General features: G+C 43.2%; 11 protein-coding genes across 11 annotated transcripts; 6 read left to right on the forward strand and 5 right to left on the reverse strand.

The window, feature by feature from the left end:
- Positions 1–36: 36 nt before the first annotated feature.
- On the forward strand, positions 37–1135 carry SAMD00019534_122140 (hypothetical protein; the record flags this gene model as incomplete). The annotated part of the gene is made up of 4 exons (XM_012892590.1): positions 37–382; positions 449–812; positions 875–1000; positions 1063–1135. Coding segments are annotated over 4 exons (909 nt in total), but the record flags the coding sequence as incomplete, so codon positions are not given.
- A 447-nt stretch (positions 1136–1582) lies between these two features.
- Positions 1583–3613, forward strand: SAMD00019534_122150 (hypothetical protein; the record flags this gene model as incomplete). The annotated part of the gene is made up of 3 exons (XM_012892591.1): positions 1583–2058; positions 2114–2379; positions 2451–3613. Coding segments are annotated over 3 exons (1905 nt in total), but the record flags the coding sequence as incomplete, so codon positions are not given.
- Positions 3614–3701: 88 nt separating this feature from the next.
- SAMD00019534_122160 (hypothetical protein) lies at positions 3702–5256 on the reverse strand (the record flags this gene model as incomplete). Its single annotated transcript, XM_012892592.1, has 5 exons — positions 3702–4152; positions 4224–4433; positions 4515–4617; positions 4701–5161; positions 5222–5256. Coding segments are annotated over 5 exons (1260 nt in total), but the record flags the coding sequence as incomplete, so codon positions are not given.
- A 192-nt stretch (positions 5257–5448) lies between these two features.
- On the forward strand, positions 5449–6537 carry SAMD00019534_122170 (hypothetical protein; the record flags this gene model as incomplete). Its single annotated transcript, XM_012892593.1, has 4 exons — positions 5449–6059; positions 6171–6242; positions 6316–6384; positions 6477–6537. The coding sequence occupies 4 exons, from the start codon at positions 5449–5451 to the stop codon at positions 6535–6537; spliced, it is 813 nt and encodes a 270-aa protein (XP_012748047.1).
- A 1926-nt stretch (positions 6538–8463) lies between these two features.
- SAMD00019534_122180 (hypothetical protein) lies at positions 8464–10389 on the reverse strand (the record flags this gene model as incomplete). Its single annotated transcript, XM_012892594.1, has 2 exons — positions 8464–9257; positions 9330–10389. 2 exons carry the CDS (start codon positions 10387–10389, stop codon positions 8464–8466), a joined length of 1854 nt encoding a protein of 617 aa, XP_012748048.1.
- Positions 10390–10411: 22 nt separating this feature from the next.
- On the forward strand, positions 10412–10693 carry SAMD00019534_122190 (hypothetical protein; the record flags this gene model as incomplete). The annotated part of the gene is made up of 1 exon (XM_012892595.1): positions 10412–10693. The coding sequence occupies one exon, from the start codon at positions 10412–10414 to the stop codon at positions 10691–10693; it is 282 nt and encodes a 93-aa protein (XP_012748049.1).
- Positions 10694–11935: 1242 nt separating this feature from the next.
- SAMD00019534_122200 (hypothetical protein) lies at positions 11936–13225 on the reverse strand (the record flags this gene model as incomplete). The annotated part of the gene is made up of 2 exons (XM_012892596.1): positions 11936–11987; positions 12069–13225. The coding sequence occupies 2 exons, from the start codon at positions 13223–13225 to the stop codon at positions 11936–11938; spliced, it is 1209 nt and encodes a 402-aa protein (XP_012748050.1).
- Positions 13226–13949: 724 nt separating this feature from the next.
- On the reverse strand, positions 13950–17103 carry SAMD00019534_122210 (hypothetical protein; the record flags this gene model as incomplete). The annotated part of the gene is made up of 2 exons (XM_012892597.1): positions 13950–14279; positions 14356–17103. The coding sequence occupies 2 exons, from the start codon at positions 17101–17103 to the stop codon at positions 13950–13952; spliced, it is 3078 nt and encodes a 1025-aa protein (XP_012748051.1).
- Positions 17104–17451: 348 nt separating this feature from the next.
- On the reverse strand, positions 17452–18336 carry SAMD00019534_122220 (hypothetical protein; the record flags this gene model as incomplete). The annotated part of the gene is made up of 4 exons (XM_012892598.1): positions 17452–17669; positions 17745–17820; positions 17904–18061; positions 18144–18336. Coding segments are annotated over 4 exons (645 nt in total), but the record flags the coding sequence as incomplete, so codon positions are not given.
- A 331-nt stretch (positions 18337–18667) lies between these two features.
- Positions 18668–19731, forward strand: SAMD00019534_122230 (hypothetical protein; the record flags this gene model as incomplete). Its single annotated transcript, XM_012892599.1, has 2 exons — positions 18668–19480; positions 19558–19731. The coding sequence occupies 2 exons, from the start codon at positions 18668–18670 to the stop codon at positions 19729–19731; spliced, it is 987 nt and encodes a 328-aa protein (XP_012748053.1).
- Positions 19732–20063: 332 nt separating this feature from the next.
- Positions 20064–20887, forward strand: SAMD00019534_122240 (hypothetical protein; the record flags this gene model as incomplete). The annotated part of the gene is made up of 2 exons (XM_012892600.1): positions 20064–20372; positions 20438–20887. 2 exons carry the CDS (start codon positions 20064–20066, stop codon positions 20885–20887), a joined length of 759 nt encoding a protein of 252 aa, XP_012748054.1.
- Positions 20888–20918: the final 31 nt, after the last annotated feature.

The following is a 20918-nucleotide window of genomic DNA, read 5'->3' on the forward strand; positions in this document are numbered from 1 at the left end:
TTACACTCCAACTACCCAGTTCGAGTTCCAACTCCCATGAATAAAACACCAAACAAGTCACCAGCAAAGAACACACCGACCAGGTCACCAACCTCGATCAAGACACCGACAAACTCAATGACTAAGAACACACCGACCAAGAATACACCGACCAAGAACACACCGAACTCGTTGATCAACAGCACACCATCATCGACAGAATCAACCAAACAGCGTTCTTCCAAGTCTCATTCTGGCATTCAAACTGACAAACCAATAATACCAACAACACCAGCAACACCAAMAACACCAACAACATCAWCAACAACAACAACAACTACACTTCAAACCCAAGCTCATGGATATCCAACCACACCAGCGTCTGGACATAAACGAAATAAAGGTACCTTTATCATTAGGATTCCATTCTTTAGATGTTGTCTCCTAACTTTATCCACACCCTGATCAGATCATTTAAAGAGCAACGGATCATCACCAGAAGATGCACGCGATAAATACAATGCATCTCTTTCAAAGGATGCAACCAAAAAGAGGTTCAAGAAGAGGCAACGCAAGACATTGACTTTGATCGAGGAAGGGTACTATCTTAAAGTTGGCAAAGACAGCGGCGAGTGCAAAGGATGTGGCCACATATACACTGGTGGCAGTACAGGCAATGGAACTAAACACCTTGCATCCAACTTAAAGTGCTGGAGCGCGAGGGAATGGAGATTCGCTGATCCAGRAAGACTTCTTCCCGAGGACAAGGCTGAATCAAAGATCACCGACCATCTCGTGAATAGACCTAAACTTCCATCATCACAAGACGTTAAGTAGGTATTCATACATTTCCAACAAACAAATAACATGAAATACTTACATTTAATTCAAATAGGAATGAGCTGGTAGGATTAGTCACATCCAGCAACAGTAGCTTTAGGCTGGTCGAGAATCCCAATCTCCAGAATTTGTTGAAGATGATCCAAACATCAGATCATACTAACGTAGTGATCAACGAGAAGTAAGTTCATTTATTATATTTACTATATGATAGAACAACTTTATTAACTTTTATTATTACAGGAATATCAAGTTAGCGATTTTATTACATCATTGGGTCCAAGGGGAGGTGGAACACAAAATTGATTGCTTGCGCTAACAATAACAACAACAAACAGAAGTGTTGTTCATCACAACAACCTGTGTGCAATCCTATCACTTCACCAAACACACATGATGTTGTTCTCTCACTAATGCTGGTGACGAGGCACATAATAATTACCCCATTTTTTCTCTCATTTTTCACAAGTGACACCTCACCAACTCTCACTCACAACAATAACCAACTCGCAAACTTCTTTGGCATAGGAAAACACACCAACTTCTCTTTTTGGTCTCAAGATTCTCTATCCATCCATTCTGCGCAATTTGGGATACTCTGACTCATTGACGCTCACTCACTCTTTCACTCGCTCATATTCAATTGTAACACATACATCATACACACAATATATTATTACATCAACATCAAACAGGCAGTATTATCAAAAAGTATTTAGTTGTGATTAAAAGAAAGAAAGAAAGGAAGTAAAGTAAAGAAGGAATGGATACTTCTTCATTCAATCAATATGATATCATTATGAATCAACAGAGCAACTATGATGATCCGTTGGTTCAATACTTTCTCAATGAGGACACTACTTCATCATCATCATCGTTGATGATGAACAACAGTAGCAACAGTATCATCAACAACAATAACTTTGACATTCATGGTTGTGGCAACATCAATGACACTACATCAATGTTTGTGTTGCAACAGGATCCAATTGCAGTGGCAACAACTACGACACATCACTCCTATCCCAGTTCACCATCTGTCGTGCCAAACTCATCGCCATACGATAGCAACTCTTCGTCGCTGTCCACACCAGAGCAACAGCAACAGCAGCAATGCTTCATCGTAGACACCTCCTCATTGAATGGACATCAACAGCAGTTGGAGCAACAGCAACAACATATGTTGTACAATGACTATTCATCAATGCAACCAATCTTTGATGGTCAACAACAACAAATGTAAGCATTACAATAATATAAGTATGCTACGTACACAAACTAACAATAACAACAGTGCCATGGCAGAGTTCCCTGTTGTAGAGTTTGATGCAATGACAAACAACAATGTTGACACTGGAATACACATTTCTGAGCCAACTGTTGACGCTGGTGAATATCAGATGTTCTCTTCATCGTCACCTGACCAATTGGACACTCAATCACCATTGTCATCCAATGAAGATTCGATTGAGAGCGAGGAGTCAAACACCTCACCAGCCCAATCATCGAATCAATCAAACAAGCAGAAGAAGAGAGGAACAGAGACACGTGTTCAGAATCGTATGTACAACATCATGGTTGATTGGTCATCATGTACAAGTTACTAACAACATACACCGCATTATTATTAGTTGTGCATCCATTGACAAGAGAAGAGTTGTTAAAACTTTCTGGCAAGGAGCCAGTCAAGATCACTGAGCAAGACTCTGCTGTGTTGGCTGACGAACGTTCGTTCAAGAAGCAGCGTCGTCTGGTCAAGAACCGTGAGAGTGCACAGTTGTCGAGAATGAGAAAGAAGATATTCATTGAGGACTTGGAGAAGAAGATCAGTGATCTGACCTCTGAGAACAAGTCATTGCGAGATGAGGTGCTCTACCTCCAGGGCATCCTGAAGCAGGTGTCCAAGAACCACCCAGAGGTCTCGCGTCAGATCCAGCACCACGAGTCGATGCGCACCAAGAATGCCAAGGCGGCCGGTGTCTGCCTGCTGATCATGATCTTCTCGATTGGCATCTTCCTCAACCCACAACAGGCAACTCAATCACAGCAGTTGCAACCATTCACCAATTCCTTGATCAACACCAGAAGAGTTATTTCCAACGTAGAGAACAACAACATAGCCTTGCCAGAGATCACATCACCAGAGTATATACAGTCGTCCGATGTCATGGATGGCCTGACAGCAGCAGCAGCAGCGACAGCATCTTCCTCCTCCATGTCCTCTTCATCACTCAAGACACCAAAGAGAGCTTTGGAGCCTGCACCTTCGACGCCGACACAACAAGAGAAGAAGCGCATTAGAATCATTCCAACGAGTGAAGATGATGCCAGCACTACCGACCATTTGACTTCAGTGGGACGCATCGAGTCACCACGTCCAACAAGAGTGAACAGAGAGGATTCGTCCTCGCCTGCCACTCCCAACATTGTGGGCGACGGAGATTTCAACATTGTTCCCTCGAGCAGATACCAGGACGGTCCAGTGCACTCGAGCTACATTATCTGCAGTGACCAGCCGAGAATGGTCTCCAACAACTTGAACCAGACCACACAGTCCCTTCTCAACTCCAACCCAGCCACGCCATTGACCATTGGCCTTTTGATTCCAAGTGACACACTCGGCATTAATGTTACCAATGGTAACCTGCCACAGGAGCGTGCCATCTTGGAGATCAGCTGCCAAGTGAACAACATTCGCATCTGGAATCCACTGTCCATTCAAGATCATCTTCAGAGTCCCTTGATGACCCAGAGGTCCTACGATTCAAATACCGATCTTGTCATCCACTCACCATAAGTTCAACAACTATTATAACACCATCAATCAATCAACCAACCTTTTAAACTTTGCCAGCCTAAATAAATGTAAATTATTATTATTAACATCTGACTTGGAATTTTCCAGCTTTGGTGATGCATCGTACACCTTTGTAGGGTTTGTACTTCTCGCTACATGACAGTGAGTTGACTCCGATGCCTGAGATGGCATACATGACTATCTTGAATTGTACCATAATTGATGGATTGGACTCGGGAATAGGTTGTCCAGGTGTAAGATTTACATTGCCAGTGAGCATTGGTGTCTTGTCCTTTGGTATCTTGCCAATGTCCCACTTGACCGTCTTGGTAGAGTCCTCCACAATGTGTGAACCAACATTGGCAGTCAGATTGATCGCAGACACTGATTTGGGGAATGGTATATTTACAAACACAGACTCGATACTCTTGTCCGAGCCCACCTTCTGACCAACCATCACATTCACTCTTGCTCCACCATTACTATAACTTATCTGTGGCTTGACATATATTGGCATTTGAGTTATACCTTTGATTCTGTTTGATTGTTTGATTGTTTAGTATGAGTTGATGTCATGCCAATGTGTTTGTTCAATCACAGCACATACCTGTAGGACATCAATTTGAAGTTGCCATCTGGAGGGACGAAGCTCAACACTCTATCATTCTCCCACTTGGAGTGTCTGACACATGGATGGAAACTGACATCGTCCAATATTCTCGGATTGTTGAATGTGAGTGTCAAGTCTGGCATACCAGTCAATCTAGAGTTTGCCATGATCTCTCCATTGATCTCACATGTTACAACCATTCCATTACTTGATGATTGAATGTTCCAAGTCAAGAATGTATTAGTATACATTCATTGAATGAGTATCCATCGTCCAGTTCCAACATACCTATCAACAATACAATCAATCTCCTCGACGATATCAAAGAATATTTCATCTCTTGTATACTTGATACCTGTCTTTCTCCATGTAATGGCACCCAATGATCCACCTAGGTCATGATGAGTAAGTAATCAGGGCGTGACCAGTTAGTTTGTTTGTACAAGAGTGAATGAATGAGTGAACTGAACATACTTGGCAAGATATCAGTGACAGCAGATGATCCAGTGACACCATGTATAATGTTGCTTACTACGTTCGGAGGCTTGATTAGTTCGAGAAGGAAGTTGGGTTCAGTGGTGAAGGGGAATCCATTGTCGGCCATCTCATCGAGCAATTGATAGACATGTACAAAGTTGTCTCTGATGACAGTCTCGTTGATGGTCTTGCCAAAGTAGTCGACAAAGATATCATAGATCCTCTGCATAAAGTCAATGACCAATAGGGGTGGACTCTCATCATGCATCGCTGCCAACAAGTATATAGAGGGACGATGTATATTGACCAGATAGTACTTTGGAGTGACTATAACAGGTAACACCTGTGCAGTACTATTACCTGGTGAATTCAACTCTGTCTCCAACTTCTGATCCCAAAAGTAATCGCATACTGATCTACTTATAACTCCTCTCCAGTGTTTCTCAATGATAATGTCACTGTACATCAATGAATGAGTTAGTGTGAGCATGAATGAATGAAGATCAAGATATACTAACCCTGTCTCGGACAATATGAATAAGCTACTAATCATTGATTATTCAAAGTATGTATTATTATTATTATTATTATTATCTGTGTTTGTTAATGTTGTTGGTGACTGACTTGAGTGACCTTGCTGAACTTGTTGTGTGTCAGGTGATAAACTTTGGCACAAACAACAACAAACATCATTTCATTCAATTTCAAACAAATAATAACAGACACAGATATATATATTAGTTAAATGAAATACTTGGACTCAACGAACCTGATAGGTCTTAGTACCTATCTTGATAGATTGGACTGCGGAGATAGTATATTGAATGGTATTCTGGAGAGTTACAGTTGCAAGTTTGCAGGCTCCGATAAGAAGTTGTATAAATCATTGGACAAGGAGTTGGAGACACAGTATAGTTCAAGTCTGGACGCACATCATGGTAGTACCAGTGGCAGTAGCGTCAGCAGCAGTACACAGCATCATCTCAGCAACCATTTATTACAATCTGCATCATTCAGCGAGTCGAATGTCAACGGCGGTCTATCTATCAGTCCTTTTGGTCCGCTGACATCGAGCGCTGGCAGAAAGACAATGATCTACCTCATCTCGACGTTGAACGCCTGCTTCGTCGACTATGACTTCTCCAACACACGACCGGAGCAGTTTCGCAAAGAGAGCAATCTCTCTATGGTCATGAACAGCATCAATACCACGCTGCAGAGTATCATGCCCACCTTTAAGAATGAGTTACAGGAACGATTATGGAGTTCAATCGACAATGAGATTGCCTTGACAAAGACAGATATCTACTCTTTCATTCCAGAGTCACCGGATCCTTTCACAGAGGCAGGTGTAATGTAAGTTGTTGTTGTAGTGGAGGACATTGTTTGGCATACCTCACCATACAGTTATTAAGCCAACAACTTCCTCTTCCTCTTCCACCTCTTCTTAATTATGGGTAAATGCAGTTGGAGCTTCAATTACTTCTTCTACAATCGAACAATGAAGAGAATCATATTCTTTAGTTGTAGGCTGTTAAAGTAAGTATCATGGACTTTGGAATAATTATCAAATACAATGATATCCTAATACAACCAACCAAACAAAACGCAGCAAAGCATTGGAGATGTCAAACAATAGGGAGAGAATGACGATGAGTGCCAGTGATGATGAGGATGATGTGTAAGTGTTGTAGAGAAAGAAGAGGAAATGATATCGGAGAGAGATAGATGTCATATCTTTGACACATTTGACTGACACTCCATTTCCAACAGATTGGACTATGATAACGATGATTATAGCAATGCGGTAGTGGATGACATGGAATTGAACTGAGATTCCTCTGGACGAATAATTATCTTGTCACTCAATTCCATTGTATGTAGTGTAATTGCCAAGAAGATCAAATGTATTTAAATGTATTTATATCTGCCTTTATATATATGAATGGGAACAACCCATCATTCATTCATTGTCGAACACCAACCAATTATCATTTCATGAACATAAAGACATTGTGCGATTGATTGAATGAACAACAACAACTAGATTGACATCAAATATAGATTGGTGGACATCACACCAACACACACCCAACCCTCCAAACACCGCATACCGATGTTGTTGTCCCATCTTATTGCCAATTTTGGTGCAGTAAGCACTACCCTCTGTTAGGATTGGGGTTGTGAATCTGGACTGGTCTGTCGTTTGTCCAGGACACACCCTCTCCAAGGGGGTATTGGTGGTAGTGGTATGCTTGAGGGGTGTTCAACAGATACACACACACAAACACAAATAAACCAGACAGAGATACATGTTTGTAATTCAGGACGGACAACAACAACAACAATAACAACAACAACATCTATCGTATCGTTTTCCAAATTAATGTGTGTACACTGACATGCACTATTGTTTATATTGCTGCTTCATACATGTGAATTCAAATGAATGTACAAGGATTCGTTTCGTCTATCTATCTCTTGTTATTGTAATTGATATTCTTATTACAGAGTTATACATTGTTGTCAACAAAGACAATAGAGTCTAGTACTCATTCATTCAATCTTCCACATATTACAAAATGAATAATTTAGAACTGGAGAGATTGGGAGGTGGAGGTGGAAGTGGTCGAGGCATTGGATGTGCTCGTGCAATTCATTCTGTTGATGATTTGACAAAGGAATTGATGGATGATGCCACCATCCAAGAGAAGGAAGCTGCAAAGTTACAACAATATAAACAATCAAACAATGGAAAGAGACAACTCTCATTGGAATTCCCACCTGGTCATGGGAACAACGAAGACTTCAACTTCAGGTATCACGAGATACTCAACTTCCTACCAGTGGAGATATTGTTCTGTATATGCAAGTTCCTCAATTTGGAATCAGTACTAAGACTGTCACAAGTGAACAGGTTCTTTAAAGTCATGTGTAATGAAGAGGAGATATGGAAGGTATGTAGTTGTTGTAAACATTACTAGGACTGAAATCATTATTAATAGTTCATTATTATTAGCATATGTGTAACCAAAGATATGGATTTTATAAAGGACAATCGCCAGTACTATGGAAACAGTTCTTCTTCACTCACACATTATATCCAGGTCACTGGGATCCAAAGTTTAAAGGAAAGATGACACTATCTGACGACAATACTAGAGTTGCCCACGGTGGGGACTTTCTTGGAAGTTACCAATCTGCCAGAGGTTCGAAACTGATTGAATCAGGATGTACTTATTGGGAGGTGTTTATTGATGGTCTAAAGTATGTCTCAATCTCAACCATCTACTTAAACTCATACTAACGACTCCATCAGTTCAAATCAGACAGGTTTCCATTTGGTAGTTGGAGTGATTCCTGCATCATTCCAAGTTTGGCATTCATATCTTACAAGCAGTGGAGGATGGGGTTACTTGGCAGATGGAAGAAAGGCCAACAACAGTGGCAATGGACTGCCCTTTGCAAAGGGATTCGTACAGGGAGATAGAGTAGGTGTACTTGTCAATATGCCAGAGAGGACACTATCATTCTATGTGAATGGAGTATGTCAGGGTGTAGCATTCAGGAATATTGATCAACCAGTGTATCCTGGTGTCAGTCTTTTGACTGGGGGACAAAGTGTGTCATTCGTTTCCAATCCGAGGTTCCCTGTGATCTATGAATAAATGATCATCTTCACCAGGTATTGTAATACCTAAATTTGTAAATAATATGGACCTGAGATTGTATACTTTGGAGATTCTACATTTATTTAACTTTATTTTATATTTTGATGATTCTTTCTCAGTTGATTGAAGTTGTCCACCAAGTAATTGTTACATCTCTCGGACTCCAACAGCTTCTCTTTCAGTACCTCGTTCTCCTTTAAAAGTTGTTGACCTTTGAGTGTCGCCTCTCTGTTTTGTTCAACTAGACTGGACTCCCTCTCTGAGAGCAGTTGTAGTCGACGCACCAACTCCAACTTCTCCTCTTCATTCTTCCTGGTGATATGGTAGAACTCCAACTTCTTGTTGGCCAACTCCTGCTCCAGGTGGTGTACCTTTTCCAGTAGCTTGTACTTCTTGACAACCCAATTTGGATCCTTGGCCTTCTGCTTTGGTTGCTTGTTGGGGTCGAATGTGGTGGGAATATGAGGAGTGCCGCTGTTGTCCATCTCAAATTGCTGAGCAAACGCATCAAGTTGATTGGAACTGACATGAATGCGACTGGCAATGTCCATAAGTGTGCCAACGTCTATCTTCTCTTTGGCATGTGATCGGAAGTAGTCCATAACCTGTGCACTGTCTGTGCAATTAATTACATCACTCTCAATCATTTGGAAGATTGCAAGGCCAACAGAGAAGTAGGCCTCAATACCTTGAAGCAGTATGACGTCCAATATTCGCACAACACACTCCTCTGATAGATGATAAGAGAATGCAGTCATGAACCATGGTGATGCAAAGATTGTAAAGTCCAAGTCAATCTTCTCCAAATGACTGTGCAGCTTTGGGAACAAGTCCCTCACCAATCTACTCAATTGGAACAATCGAAGTTTCAAACCTCTCATTCCTAAAGGTGTGGAGGATGATTAGTCAAGGTGTTCGTTGATAATGACTCGATCAATAAGCTGAGTTAACATACCAATTGTATAAAAGTCACGCATGACACCTTCTAGAAGCCTGACGAGAATGTGGAATGTCTCCTCCTCTGGTACCTTGGTAATGATGATGCTTCCAACAAATGAGATGCCTTGACAGTAGCCCATCTCCTTGTCATAGAGTGAGACAGCCTTTAGAACACGACATAGGGAACTGGAGTAGTGATCACGAAGTGCCTCTGGCATATCTGGGAATGTCCGTTGGACATCGACCTTGATCTGCTCCTCATACTCGGATGTATGTTTGAGTATGTCGGAGTAGAAGCATTTGTGTATCTTGGTGGGGAGCGGCTCAAGGTTGGTGAGAATGGGTGGAGAGTTGGTGAATGGTGATGCTGGTAGTCTGTTGGTATTATACAATGTTGGAGGAGAGATGGCCAAAGAAGAGGAACGCGCTCGTGTGAAGGACTGGCCAGCGGTGGGGACAGAGGTGGAGGTGGTCGATAGTGCATGTATGTTCAATGGTCTGTTGCTGTCCATCTTGTATTTGAGTGTGAGTTCTGTACATGTAGGTATGATGGCCTTTGGTTTGATCATGTTTGATAGCTGTATCCAAATGGCAGGTCTGAAGTGATCGGGTATGCCCTGATAGACATACTTGGTGAACATTGGACGAAAGTGGCGTCCAGACCATTCCTCCCAGTTAGAAACTATCATCATCCATGTCGCATCATTGGCAATAGAAAGCTTGCTAAGGTTGGTGCTCGAACTGGAGGAGCTTATTGTTCCTCGTGTCATTGTCTCTGGAGAGTTGACCAACTCTGTGCTCTGTTGTCGCTGGAGTGGTGGTTTATACTGTGGATGTTGGGTCGGTGGTGGAGTATCCGATGTCTTGCGATTGGATAATGTCATTGGAGGTGGAGGCGATGGATGACCAACTGACATAGAGAATGAACGGGACTTATTTACAATTGAGTGTGATGATGATAAAGGTGATGACGATGATGATGATGTAGATGATATGTATAGAGGGGACCCAATGGGCTTGGGGAATGAGTCCATACTGGATGTGATTGGTTGTTGAAGACCAGGCTTCTTCTCCATTAGGTTTGATGTTGATCGTGTGATGTTTGGTGCAGCGGTTGCTGGAGGTGAACTCTCCACCGATCTTGACTTTCTCCAGAAGGATGAAAAGAAATTGCTCTTCTTTGTGCCTGGTGACGGTATCACTGGTGACGATGACTGTGACGACGGTGGAGATGACATCATTGGCGGAGTGGATGACGCATCTGGTTGTATACCCAACTGGGCAGCAGCATGTGTTGTTGATGTTGTTGATACAGCGCTTGATGAATCTGTGGAAGATGCGATTGGAGGTGATGACGATGATGATGATGTCATCCTATAGTTGTCACTACCAAAGTCCTGACTTGATGTCTTTGTGTGCAGATGTGCATGTGTTGCCTGTTGTTCGTCAATCTTGTATAGACCAGCTCTGTTTCCTATCCTCAGTGGTGCGGAAGCATTGACAGGGGGATGTGGAGACTCTGACTCCATTGTTGTTTTAGTTGATCCAAAACACCAGTATTATTGTTTGAATAGTGCTACTACTGTTATGATTGAAGCTGTTGCCTAATTCTTATTATTCTTTGATTAGTAACCTTTGTTGATAATAACAACATGAGCGACAGACAGACAGTCACATTGTCTACATGAAGAGAGAGAGACGTCTGCTTATTGTTTATGTGTCGTGCGTCTCTCTGTCTTTAAACACACAAGTAGACTCTATCTTTGATGCTGGAGATGATGTAACAGATAGTATCTGAGTCGATCGAAGTGTGGTGTGTTGTGTGTGTGGTGTGTGTGTGTGTGTGAATGCATTCGAGTTCAAACAGTGTGGTGGAATTTATCTATCTCTCTATCTCACATACCCTGGTAAACAATTCTGATGACAAAGTGTAAAAGAGTCCTGGTCAGTCAGTGGCAATCAAATGACTTTATCTATTATCTCTATCTATTAGTAAAATATTTTTGATTTAATAAGATAGATAGGTCAATCCACCATAGATAACTTGATGAAGGCAACTTTAATTAAGCACCCCAATGGTGGGTTTCGTTTGGGAGTCAGCCCTTTATCATAATTGCATCCAAAACAAACAAACACACACACTCTGAAACACAGATGATCGGTCAGACGACTCAAACGACAAGTATCTAAACACTTTAAACTCAATGTCTGTATGTATGTCTTTTGGTCAACATTAAGTTATGTGTTTATTGATTGATTGGTAATCATAGAGTCAGAAGAAGGGTTATCCTCCTATGTGTATCAGGCTGTGTCCTATCTTAAGTTTCAAATGACTGCGATTACAATCATGAACTATAGTTACCTCGGAAGAGGAGAATCCTCTGGGTGGTCTATGATATCCAATGAGAGACTTCATTGATCCCAAGAAGTTAAAGAACTCTTAGAGAGAGGTGAGATCCATATCGGGGCTCCTCTTACGTCCAGTCACTTGATCAACGATTCCTTGGCCTTGTGATTGTATCGGAAAATGAAGTCTGATACATACCTTGCAGTCGATCCTGTGCACAGGAGACCTGGCCGATATGTACTCAACGCTGTGCGACTTTTCATTGCTCTGCCGTCTCAACGGTGTGTCAGATAGCCTCCCTCGCTACTGTCTACTCTGCAGACATCGCTGAAGTGTTAACATACAAATGTCGCCACAAAGAGAGGGAGAAGAATTCGTTCGAGGTGAGAGATTGCTGTGATCCAATACCTTTGGAAGACAACCAAACAGACAAGACCGTCACTGATCTTTCGGAAGCTGAAGTTGATGCGTCCAGCATACGATATAGTTGGTGCAATGTCCAACATGGAGAGTGTGAATCCCTCGCCGTCAACAACATTGACCAATAGTTCTTTGGACAGGGGACGTTTCAAAGGAGCTTTGCCCAGCTCCTTTCCAAGCCTGATCAGGGTGCCCTGGGACATCTCCAATCTGTCAAGCAATTGGAGGTCACTCAAATCCGACAGACGATCGAAGCACACTGAGAGAGAAGTGACCGATGTTGGGATAAGTTCACCGTTCAGCTGTTGGCGAAAGTGTGGCCCAAAGGAGAGTGCCGTCACTGATGGCGGAATGAAGCCCGGAACCAATGGCCCTCTGAAGTGCTGGCCAAATGACAACTCTGTGACGGACGATGTTATGCATCCAGAATGCAATTTAGATGGCGAGACAAAATGTACACCAATCAGCCTTGTCACTGATGGAGGGAGTGCTGGCATTGACTGCGAGTCCATCTCGTCACAGTATCTAATCTTCACTGATGTGAGTGAATCTGGCAAAGACATGCCTCTGCCCCTTGCTGAATTGAAACTGCCAATCTCCAAGGTGGCCACTCGTTGTGAGTGGACAGGTAGCCACTTGCCTCGAAGGATAAGATGGGTGACTGAGTTTGGAATGGTGCCAATGGGCAACGGATGCTCATAGCGTTCTCCAAACTGAACCAACACTGTTGACTGAGGAATCGATCCAATCTCCAACGATTGATTGAACTCATCGCCAAGGTAGAGTTCTGTGATGGACCGAGGCAGTGAGCCGCTCGGCAGACGTTGGTTGAAACCGTGGCCAAGCACCAATGTTGAGACGTCAGTGAGCATGCCGATCTCTGTGAGCAGGAACTGTTCACCTGCAGTCAATGAGGTGAGTGAGCATGCCATTATCTTGGAAAATATGTGGTTGAACCTGTCGCCAACAGTCAGTGAGGTCAATGCGTTTGTGAGGATACCGTCTGTATCAAGTGGCTGGTTGAACTCCCGTCCAAAGGAGAGCGTTGTGATAGAGGCTGGGAGCGAGCCAACTCGCAATTCTTGATTGAATGCATTGCCGAATGTGAGCGAGGTCAGCTTGGTTGGCAGGCCTTTGACGAGCATCACCTGATTGAAATCATCTCCCAAAGACAGTGATGTGACGTTTGGTGGGATGGAGAAGCGCGGCAATGGCTGGTTGAAGCCTTTGTCAAAGGTAATTGAGGTCAGTGACGAGGGCAGCACGTTTGGCCAAGAGGCCAATTGAAATGCACCAGCGTCATCGTCGTGATGTTGCTCGGAACACCGTAGAGCCAGTTGGCCGGCTTGCGATTGGCATTGAACTCACTGCTTAGCACCCATGACGATATCAACTGCGCTGATGACGTCTTTATTTGTGATGCCACTGTGATGGTAGCATGGTGCACCTCAGCTGAGGATGTACTATGTTCGTACCTCAGTAATCTGCTCTGATTGTTGTGTACATACTTGTTGGTCATCCCAAAGCATATTTGATCAATGACAGACAAGCTCTTGAACACAAGCTGCAGAATATATAATGGGAGCATTGTAGTTGTAGTATCTGTAGTTAATATTGAAAGTGGTCTTGTTTCTGACTGCCTGATTGACAAATCATGGACCTGAATACATGGACGGTTGATTTCCTTTCATTAATCATGTATTATCAATCAGTGATCAACTTTAACTCAAACCAATGGTGATTGAAAGAAAAGAAACTGGTTTGCCTACATGATCATATATTGTTTATGGAAGTTATGTTTTTTTTTTGAAGGAGGTACGGACAATCAGAGGTAGGTACCTCTATGCACCAACCTCTAATCCAGCATTATTAGTTCAATAGTTTCAATAGTTGACCTCTAAACATATCGATGGTTAACTCCTCGTTGGGTCTGGTCGATACTATCTTGGTGTGATGCTGATGATTGATCGTAGGTGTACTTGACCTACTTCCACTATTGCCACTGCCACCCAATATACTGCCAAGTGATGATGATAGCTCATGTTGATGTTGTTGTTGTTGCTGCTGCTGTTGTTGTTGCTGTTGGTGAGACTTGAGTATTGAGAACAGATTAAATACAGAGTAATTCTTTGGAATCACGTGCCAACATTGTTTAAGCTTTGCACTGTCCTTCTTCTCGATGCAATGTGTGATCAGAATCTATAATGTCATGTTGTTGATACAACGATGTTAGTAAACGCAATCAAGCCTAGCATTGTCGTTTTTGCCACCATACCTCAAACAATACAAAGTGTTCACGATCACTGTATGAAGCTTGTCTGACAATCTGAATGGCTCGGTCCCATTGGTTTGTGTCAAGTAGGAATCGCAATGCATTGGGCTTGTGACCAACGGCACAGAGCAGCTTGAACTTGGCCTCGATGCGTGGCTCGTCAGAGGGCAAACCAGTGGGCAGCGCCAGGAGAGCGCGTGTGAAGTGATCATTCTGTGGAATGAACTTGTTGACCTCAGTGGCTGGCACAGAGGCCGAGGCTGTGAAGCTGGCCTTGGACTGGACATCCAACGTCTTGAGCGTGGCAGCATTGAATATTATTCGAACAAATGGTACCAATCTCTGAGGTTTGACACTATAGTACAGTTGGCACAACGTTTCAAACAATGGATACACTGGATAGAGGACGTTGCCACCTGTGCCTGCATTGTTGTTGGACGTCGATGGTTGGTCCTCGACGGCACCAGCCATCAGGGGTGATGTGAGGGCATTGCGATCGAATGCAGCTCCAGTTACACTCTTCATGTTGGTCTTGCGCTTGAGTATATCCTCCTGTTGAAGAAGAACATCGCTGATTGGAGGGAATGGTACCATCTCACCATAGATGTCAGTGTACTTGTCAAAGTCAATGGCGTTGAGATTGAGCAATTGTTCGAATCGCTCCAAGAGTAGTGGTGCATTCTTGCGCTTGAAGTACTCGATGGTCTCATTGCCCAGCTCTAGCAGTCGGTCCTTGTTGATGTCGACCAGTGATGCAATGTCATCGCCAACCAGTGCTGGCACGTGATGTTGAGGCGTCTCCTTGATTGATCGCTGTAGGTCGTGATACTCGTTCAGCAGTGGCACCATAATCTGATTGAGTGGTGTATGATAATGGAAGCAGCCACGTGCTTTTGCCTGCTCCGCATCGTCGTCTTCAAGGGCACCGGGTGTCGGGTGGTAGTTGTACAACTCGAGGAACTTGTTGAGTTCATCGAAAAGGAATTTGGAGCTGCTCTCTGACTGCATCGAGGAGAGCAACGCGATTACAAGAGAAGGGTTCTCAAGCTTGGGCAGAAGGGCACGACATATCTGGATCTTGGCGTCTTCATCCTGCTCGTTGAGTGCCATCTCTAGTAGGTACTTGGCCTCCAATCTCTTCATGTCCCACTGACGACATGCAGCAGGTGCACAGCCAATTGTTTGATTCTTTGCCTGGACCGTGTTGCCTACAAAGCTATTGGTGTTGTTCACACCGGCATTGTGATTGACAAGTTGGCTCTCGATGAGATGTGTTGGTGCGCCCACGGCTCTGATCTCCCAGAGTCCCTCGCCACGTGCCCAGAGACCTGATCCCCAGACAATTCCTATGGGACTCTGCTCCCATACTCCACCAACGGTGATGTTGGACGTGTTGATGGGTGTGGAAAGAGTGGACAGAAGTTGACCACACTTGAGGTCAAAGAAGTAGGCCTTTGATCGATTGAGTATGACCAGTGCACTTTGATGCATTACGATGCGTACATTGTGCTCTGAATCGTACTCCCATGGATGAAGCACTGCCACCAAGTTCAACTTGAGCGTCTCGCGCTCGCCCAAGTCACAAGAGTAAACACGTCCATTTGAATCTAGAACCATGAGCTCTTGACTTATTGGATGGGAGCAGACGTCCAACACTTCAACGATGCAATTCTTTGAGTCGACAAGACTCTCGTCCTCTGTCGATGATGATGATTCTGTCTGATTCGATGTTGTAGTGTCGTCCAATGGCGCATGTATATCACATTGTTGTTGCTGTTGTTGTTGTTGTTGCTGTGACCTCCTTGTAGGTTGACCGGTTGTCGTCTGTGGCTCCTTGCCCTTATAATAGGTGACGAACCATACTTTACTCCTACTGGAGAACAAGAGTATGAATGATTTGGTGACGAACCATGTGCCCATCTTTGTCGATATGATGCGTGTGGATGGATGATTGATAAAGTCCAGCCACTCTCTACGGATGTCAAAGGTCTCGGTTCGAGAGATCGTCAGATTGCCAGGAAGCACCTCCTCACAGCCACGAGGCTGACTGGGGAACTGCTTGAGAACTGGGTCACGTGAGGGTGCATTGGTGTCAAATGTAAAGGTACGCATGTGGAGCGCATTGTTGGACATCCACACTATCTGCTGGCCATACACTGCACCATGAATCAATGTCGTAGGCACCATATGTGGCATTGCGCTTGGCTCGCTAGTTGATATCGATGGAAGGAACACCTTGAGATTGTATGCCCATCGGTACTCGGAATCTATCCACTCCCATGCGTGTAGTAGTCCATCGGCTTCGAACGCGTACAGTCTGAGCGGGTTGCTGTTTGCTGGCTTCTTGCCCGATGCAGGGACCTGTCGAGGGGCCACCTTGTTGGCAATGGAGCTCGGTGTCGATCTGTCGAAGTAGAATCGAACGATTGGTGAGGAGAACGAGCAGGCCAGCAGGGGCAGGGTGGCCGAATGCTGGTTGACAGAGGGTGGTGGCAGCAGTGCCTTTGCAAGCATCTTTTGCTCAGTGCTCTGTGACTGTGTCTCTTTGATCTGATGAGAGGCCACAGTGGCATCAAACACGGCCAATGTACGAGACTGTTGATAACGTATGGCTATATGTCCACTCACTACCTGAACGGCATCGATGCCATAGTCGCCCAGCTCTCTCGTCTGTACAATAGAGTGTAGTATTGATCGACCTCTTATATAGGCCCATCGTCTAGAGTCGAACGATGAGAATTGGAAGTCCATCTGACGTATATATAAATGATATCTCTTGTTGATGTTACTTGTATGAATCAAGATGATAATGATAGTGAGGGTATCACAGGAGGACTGAAGAATCAAATATCCACTTTTTGAAAAGTTGTTGTCAGTCTCCATAGCACGATCTTTTCATAAAGTGTTATTATTGTTTATTGGCAATGATCATGATGTTGACAATGATGATGACGTAGTTGTAACTAACTGAATAGACTTTGGTTGTTATCCATTCATTCGCACTGACATCACATCACATCATAGACACATACACACACACACACACACATCATCATCAACTTGGGTTGAATATACGCTGTTGCTGCTGCTGATGCTTTATACCAACTTCTTTGCTCTAAAGAATGACTTGAGATGTCTCATCTGCCACAAACCGGTCAGGACGAGGACGACCAGCTGGAGGACAGCCCACCAAGTCACACGGTTGTTGGTACTCTCACTTGTGTTACGGAAGGTCATCTCACGAGCCTTCTGATAGCTCTGCTCCTTTCTGATCTGTGTAACTCTGTCGTTCAGTCTCTTGAGGGCAATCTCCAATTCTATATATCATTATATTTTATCATTAGTATATCTGTATGTATGAATGGTGCCATTGATTGATTGAGTATACATACGGTTAAGGTGATCAGCCTTGGCAATCTCCTCATAATCATTGGCATTGGCTCCAACCAGAATATCAAAGTGAAGTCTCTGTGAGTAGGTAAGTAGATAGGTAGGTAGTGTCAGTGATATGATTAAGATGATGATGAATGTTCAATTAATAAACTACATACAGTCTTGATGGATGGACCGAACCACTTTGAGCTGTTGGTGGAGACGCAAACCTTGTACTCACCACCCATAAGAGTTTGGAAGGCGAATCTACCAGATGCTCCCATATGCTTGTTCATGACCTCATGGTTCTCTGGATCAGTGATCTTGATTGTGAGTGCTGTTCAATGAAGTGTAAGTTTGTTTGTTAACTAACTATATGATTGAATGATTGATTGATTGATTGATTGAGGAGTGCTTACCCAATTGTGAATTGGGCATTCCATTCTGTGGGTTCAAGTCCTCAAGGACGTAGTTGCCAACCAATAGAGTGTCCTTTGGGTTCTCCTCTAGGAAACACTTTGTCTGACCACCGTTCAATTCAAAGTACAATGCATTGGATGACAATACAAACAATGCAATGACCATCAAGCTGTATTTGATCGCCATCATCATTTCTTTAACTATAACTAAATATATATATAAACCTCTTTGTTCTAAACTATACTAATATAACTAACTATCTTGTGATGTGATGTTGATAAGTATTGGTTGTTGTTTGTTCACCTTGTGTGTTTTTTTGTGGATGTCAGAGCTAAGTGGATGACTCATCCGCAGTTCCATTCAAAAACAAAAAAAAACATTACAAAGAGAGTGTTTGCAAAAATTGACAATTATGTGTGTTGTCGATTAACGAACGATTGTTTTAATCAAACATTGATTGAATAGAGTGCTCCTCAATAATTATTACTATTATAAAATACAACAAATATATATAACTACAAAGATGAAGGAGGTACATGTAGCAGATAAATCAACATCAGGCTTCGCAATGAAGATGATGATGAAGATGGGATGGAGCAAGGAGAAGGGTCTAGGTGCTAAAGAGGATGGAGAGGTACAGTTCGTCACGACAAAGAAGAAGGTGGACAATAGAGGCATTGGTAGAGAGACTGGTGTATCATACTCTAGGAACTGGGAGAGAACAAACGAGGACTTTGACAATATATTGGCTAAACTAAATCAAGGAAGAGAGGATGGCAACAAGGACGACGACGATAAGAAGAAGAAGAAGAGAAAGAAGGAAAAGAAGGATGACTCTGCTGTTGACTCAGAGGATGAAGAGATGAACCAAATCACAAAGAAGAAGAGGCTATCATTGTTTGTAAAGGCAAAGTCTGCTGATGAGAAAGAGAGTAGCAGTGACAGTAGCAGCAGTGAGAGCGAGAGTGATAAAGAGAGTGCCAGTAGCAGCAGCAGCAGTGAGAGTGAGAGTGAACAAAAGACAAAGTCAAAGAAGAAGAAGAATAATAACAGTGATAGCAGTAGCAGCGAGAGTGAGAGTGAAAAGGACAGCAGTAGCAGTGAAAGTGAGGATGACAAGAAGGTCAGCAGCAGTGAGAGTGAGAGTGAGAGTGATAGCAGCAGTAGTAGCAGTGAAGAAGAGGAGGAAGTTAAGCCAAAGAAAACACAATGGGTGGCACAAACAAGATATCACAGATTGATGAAGTCCAAACAAGTCAGCAACTATAGTGAGGATGATCTAAGAGCTATCCTGGGCTACAGGCCTAATCAAGATGGAAGAGGTGTTGTCGAAGACGTATGTATAAATCTTAAAAACGAAGAGGGTAACGAAACACGACCCTAACACACTGATTTAATCAAACAAACCAACAGAAGAAAGACACCAACAAGGCATTGTCCAACAACATATACATTGACAACAACAAACAACAACAACAGTCTACATCATCAACAGATAACTCCACCAAATCCAAAGGAGGTCTGAAGATGGTCAAATCCTCAACATTACACTTTGACAATGATGATGACGATGATGATAATTGTTAATAAAGTGATCATGATCACAATACGTAGTGATGGATGGTCCCTCACTCTCCACCTACTCTCTGTTTGAGACTATGTTCCTGCTTTATCCAAGTCAATTACTAATATCGAACTTCTGATTTTTGAATTTGAATTTTGGAGGTTTGATGGAAAACCGTTAACGGCTATGAACATGGTCAACACAAACAACAAAAGAGAACAAGCTTCAAACACAGTCTTATTATTCTCAATCAAACAAACTAAATATCAAACAATAGTGACATTAGTTACTGTTCATCATCATCATCATAAACCCATCACTTCACAACACAACAACACAACACAATTATACAACAATGATCTCAACAGCAGGCATTAGAATAGCAGGACCATTCGATAAGGAGAACGCTCCTGTGGCTCTAAAGAACAAGTTGAGCAGCACATCAAAGGTGTCCACATTGACACCATCACACAACTCACTGCCCAAACAAAAGTCCATGCTCAGTATGCCCAAGACCCCCCGTATGGCTCTCGGCGATGTGACCAACTCCAACGTTACTCCCAACCAATCACTGGGTGGCTCAAAGTCCAAGCTTGGCCAATCCAACACAATGTCCAATCTATTATTCGTACCATCATCATCCTCACAGCCAACATCCATAAAGGTAAGTACCAGACTAAATGTCTCAGTACGTACATCAAGCTTGATCTAACTCGTACCATCACACAGAAGAAGCCATTGATCACCTCAACTGGCGGAGGATTGGTATCAGTTGGAAAGCCCAGATCATTGGTAAAGACAATCACGGCAGACAAGAAGGATAAGGAGTCGGAGAGATCAGTGCCAATGATCGACCCGATGTACCCGCCACCACCCGTCCCACTATCACTCGGTGTAAAATTGAGCAACAACATGATCGAGAGATTGGTAATGACACCCTCGATGATCGACCTTGTCTCTGAAGGAGGTGAGACACTGTTGTCTCTGGATGACACTATAGACTTTGGCAACGACTCCTACATGGACATTGCCATGGTACCAGAGATCAATGAGGCTCCTCCCTCACCCCTTCGAGACTCTGATTATGCCGATGACTATCATTATGGAATGACATCGTCAACTGCGTCATCAACCAACACCTTCTCATTCACCGATTACTTCAACCAGATTGCATTGTAAATAACGTCCACATTGTCCAACACCCTATATA

Source organism: Acytostelium subglobosum (assembly GCF_000787575.1).
Source record: "Acytostelium subglobosum LB1 DNA, scaffold: scaffold39, whole genome shotgun sequence".
NCBI lineage: Eukaryota > Evosea > Eumycetozoa > Acytosteliales > Acytosteliaceae > Acytostelium > Acytostelium subglobosum.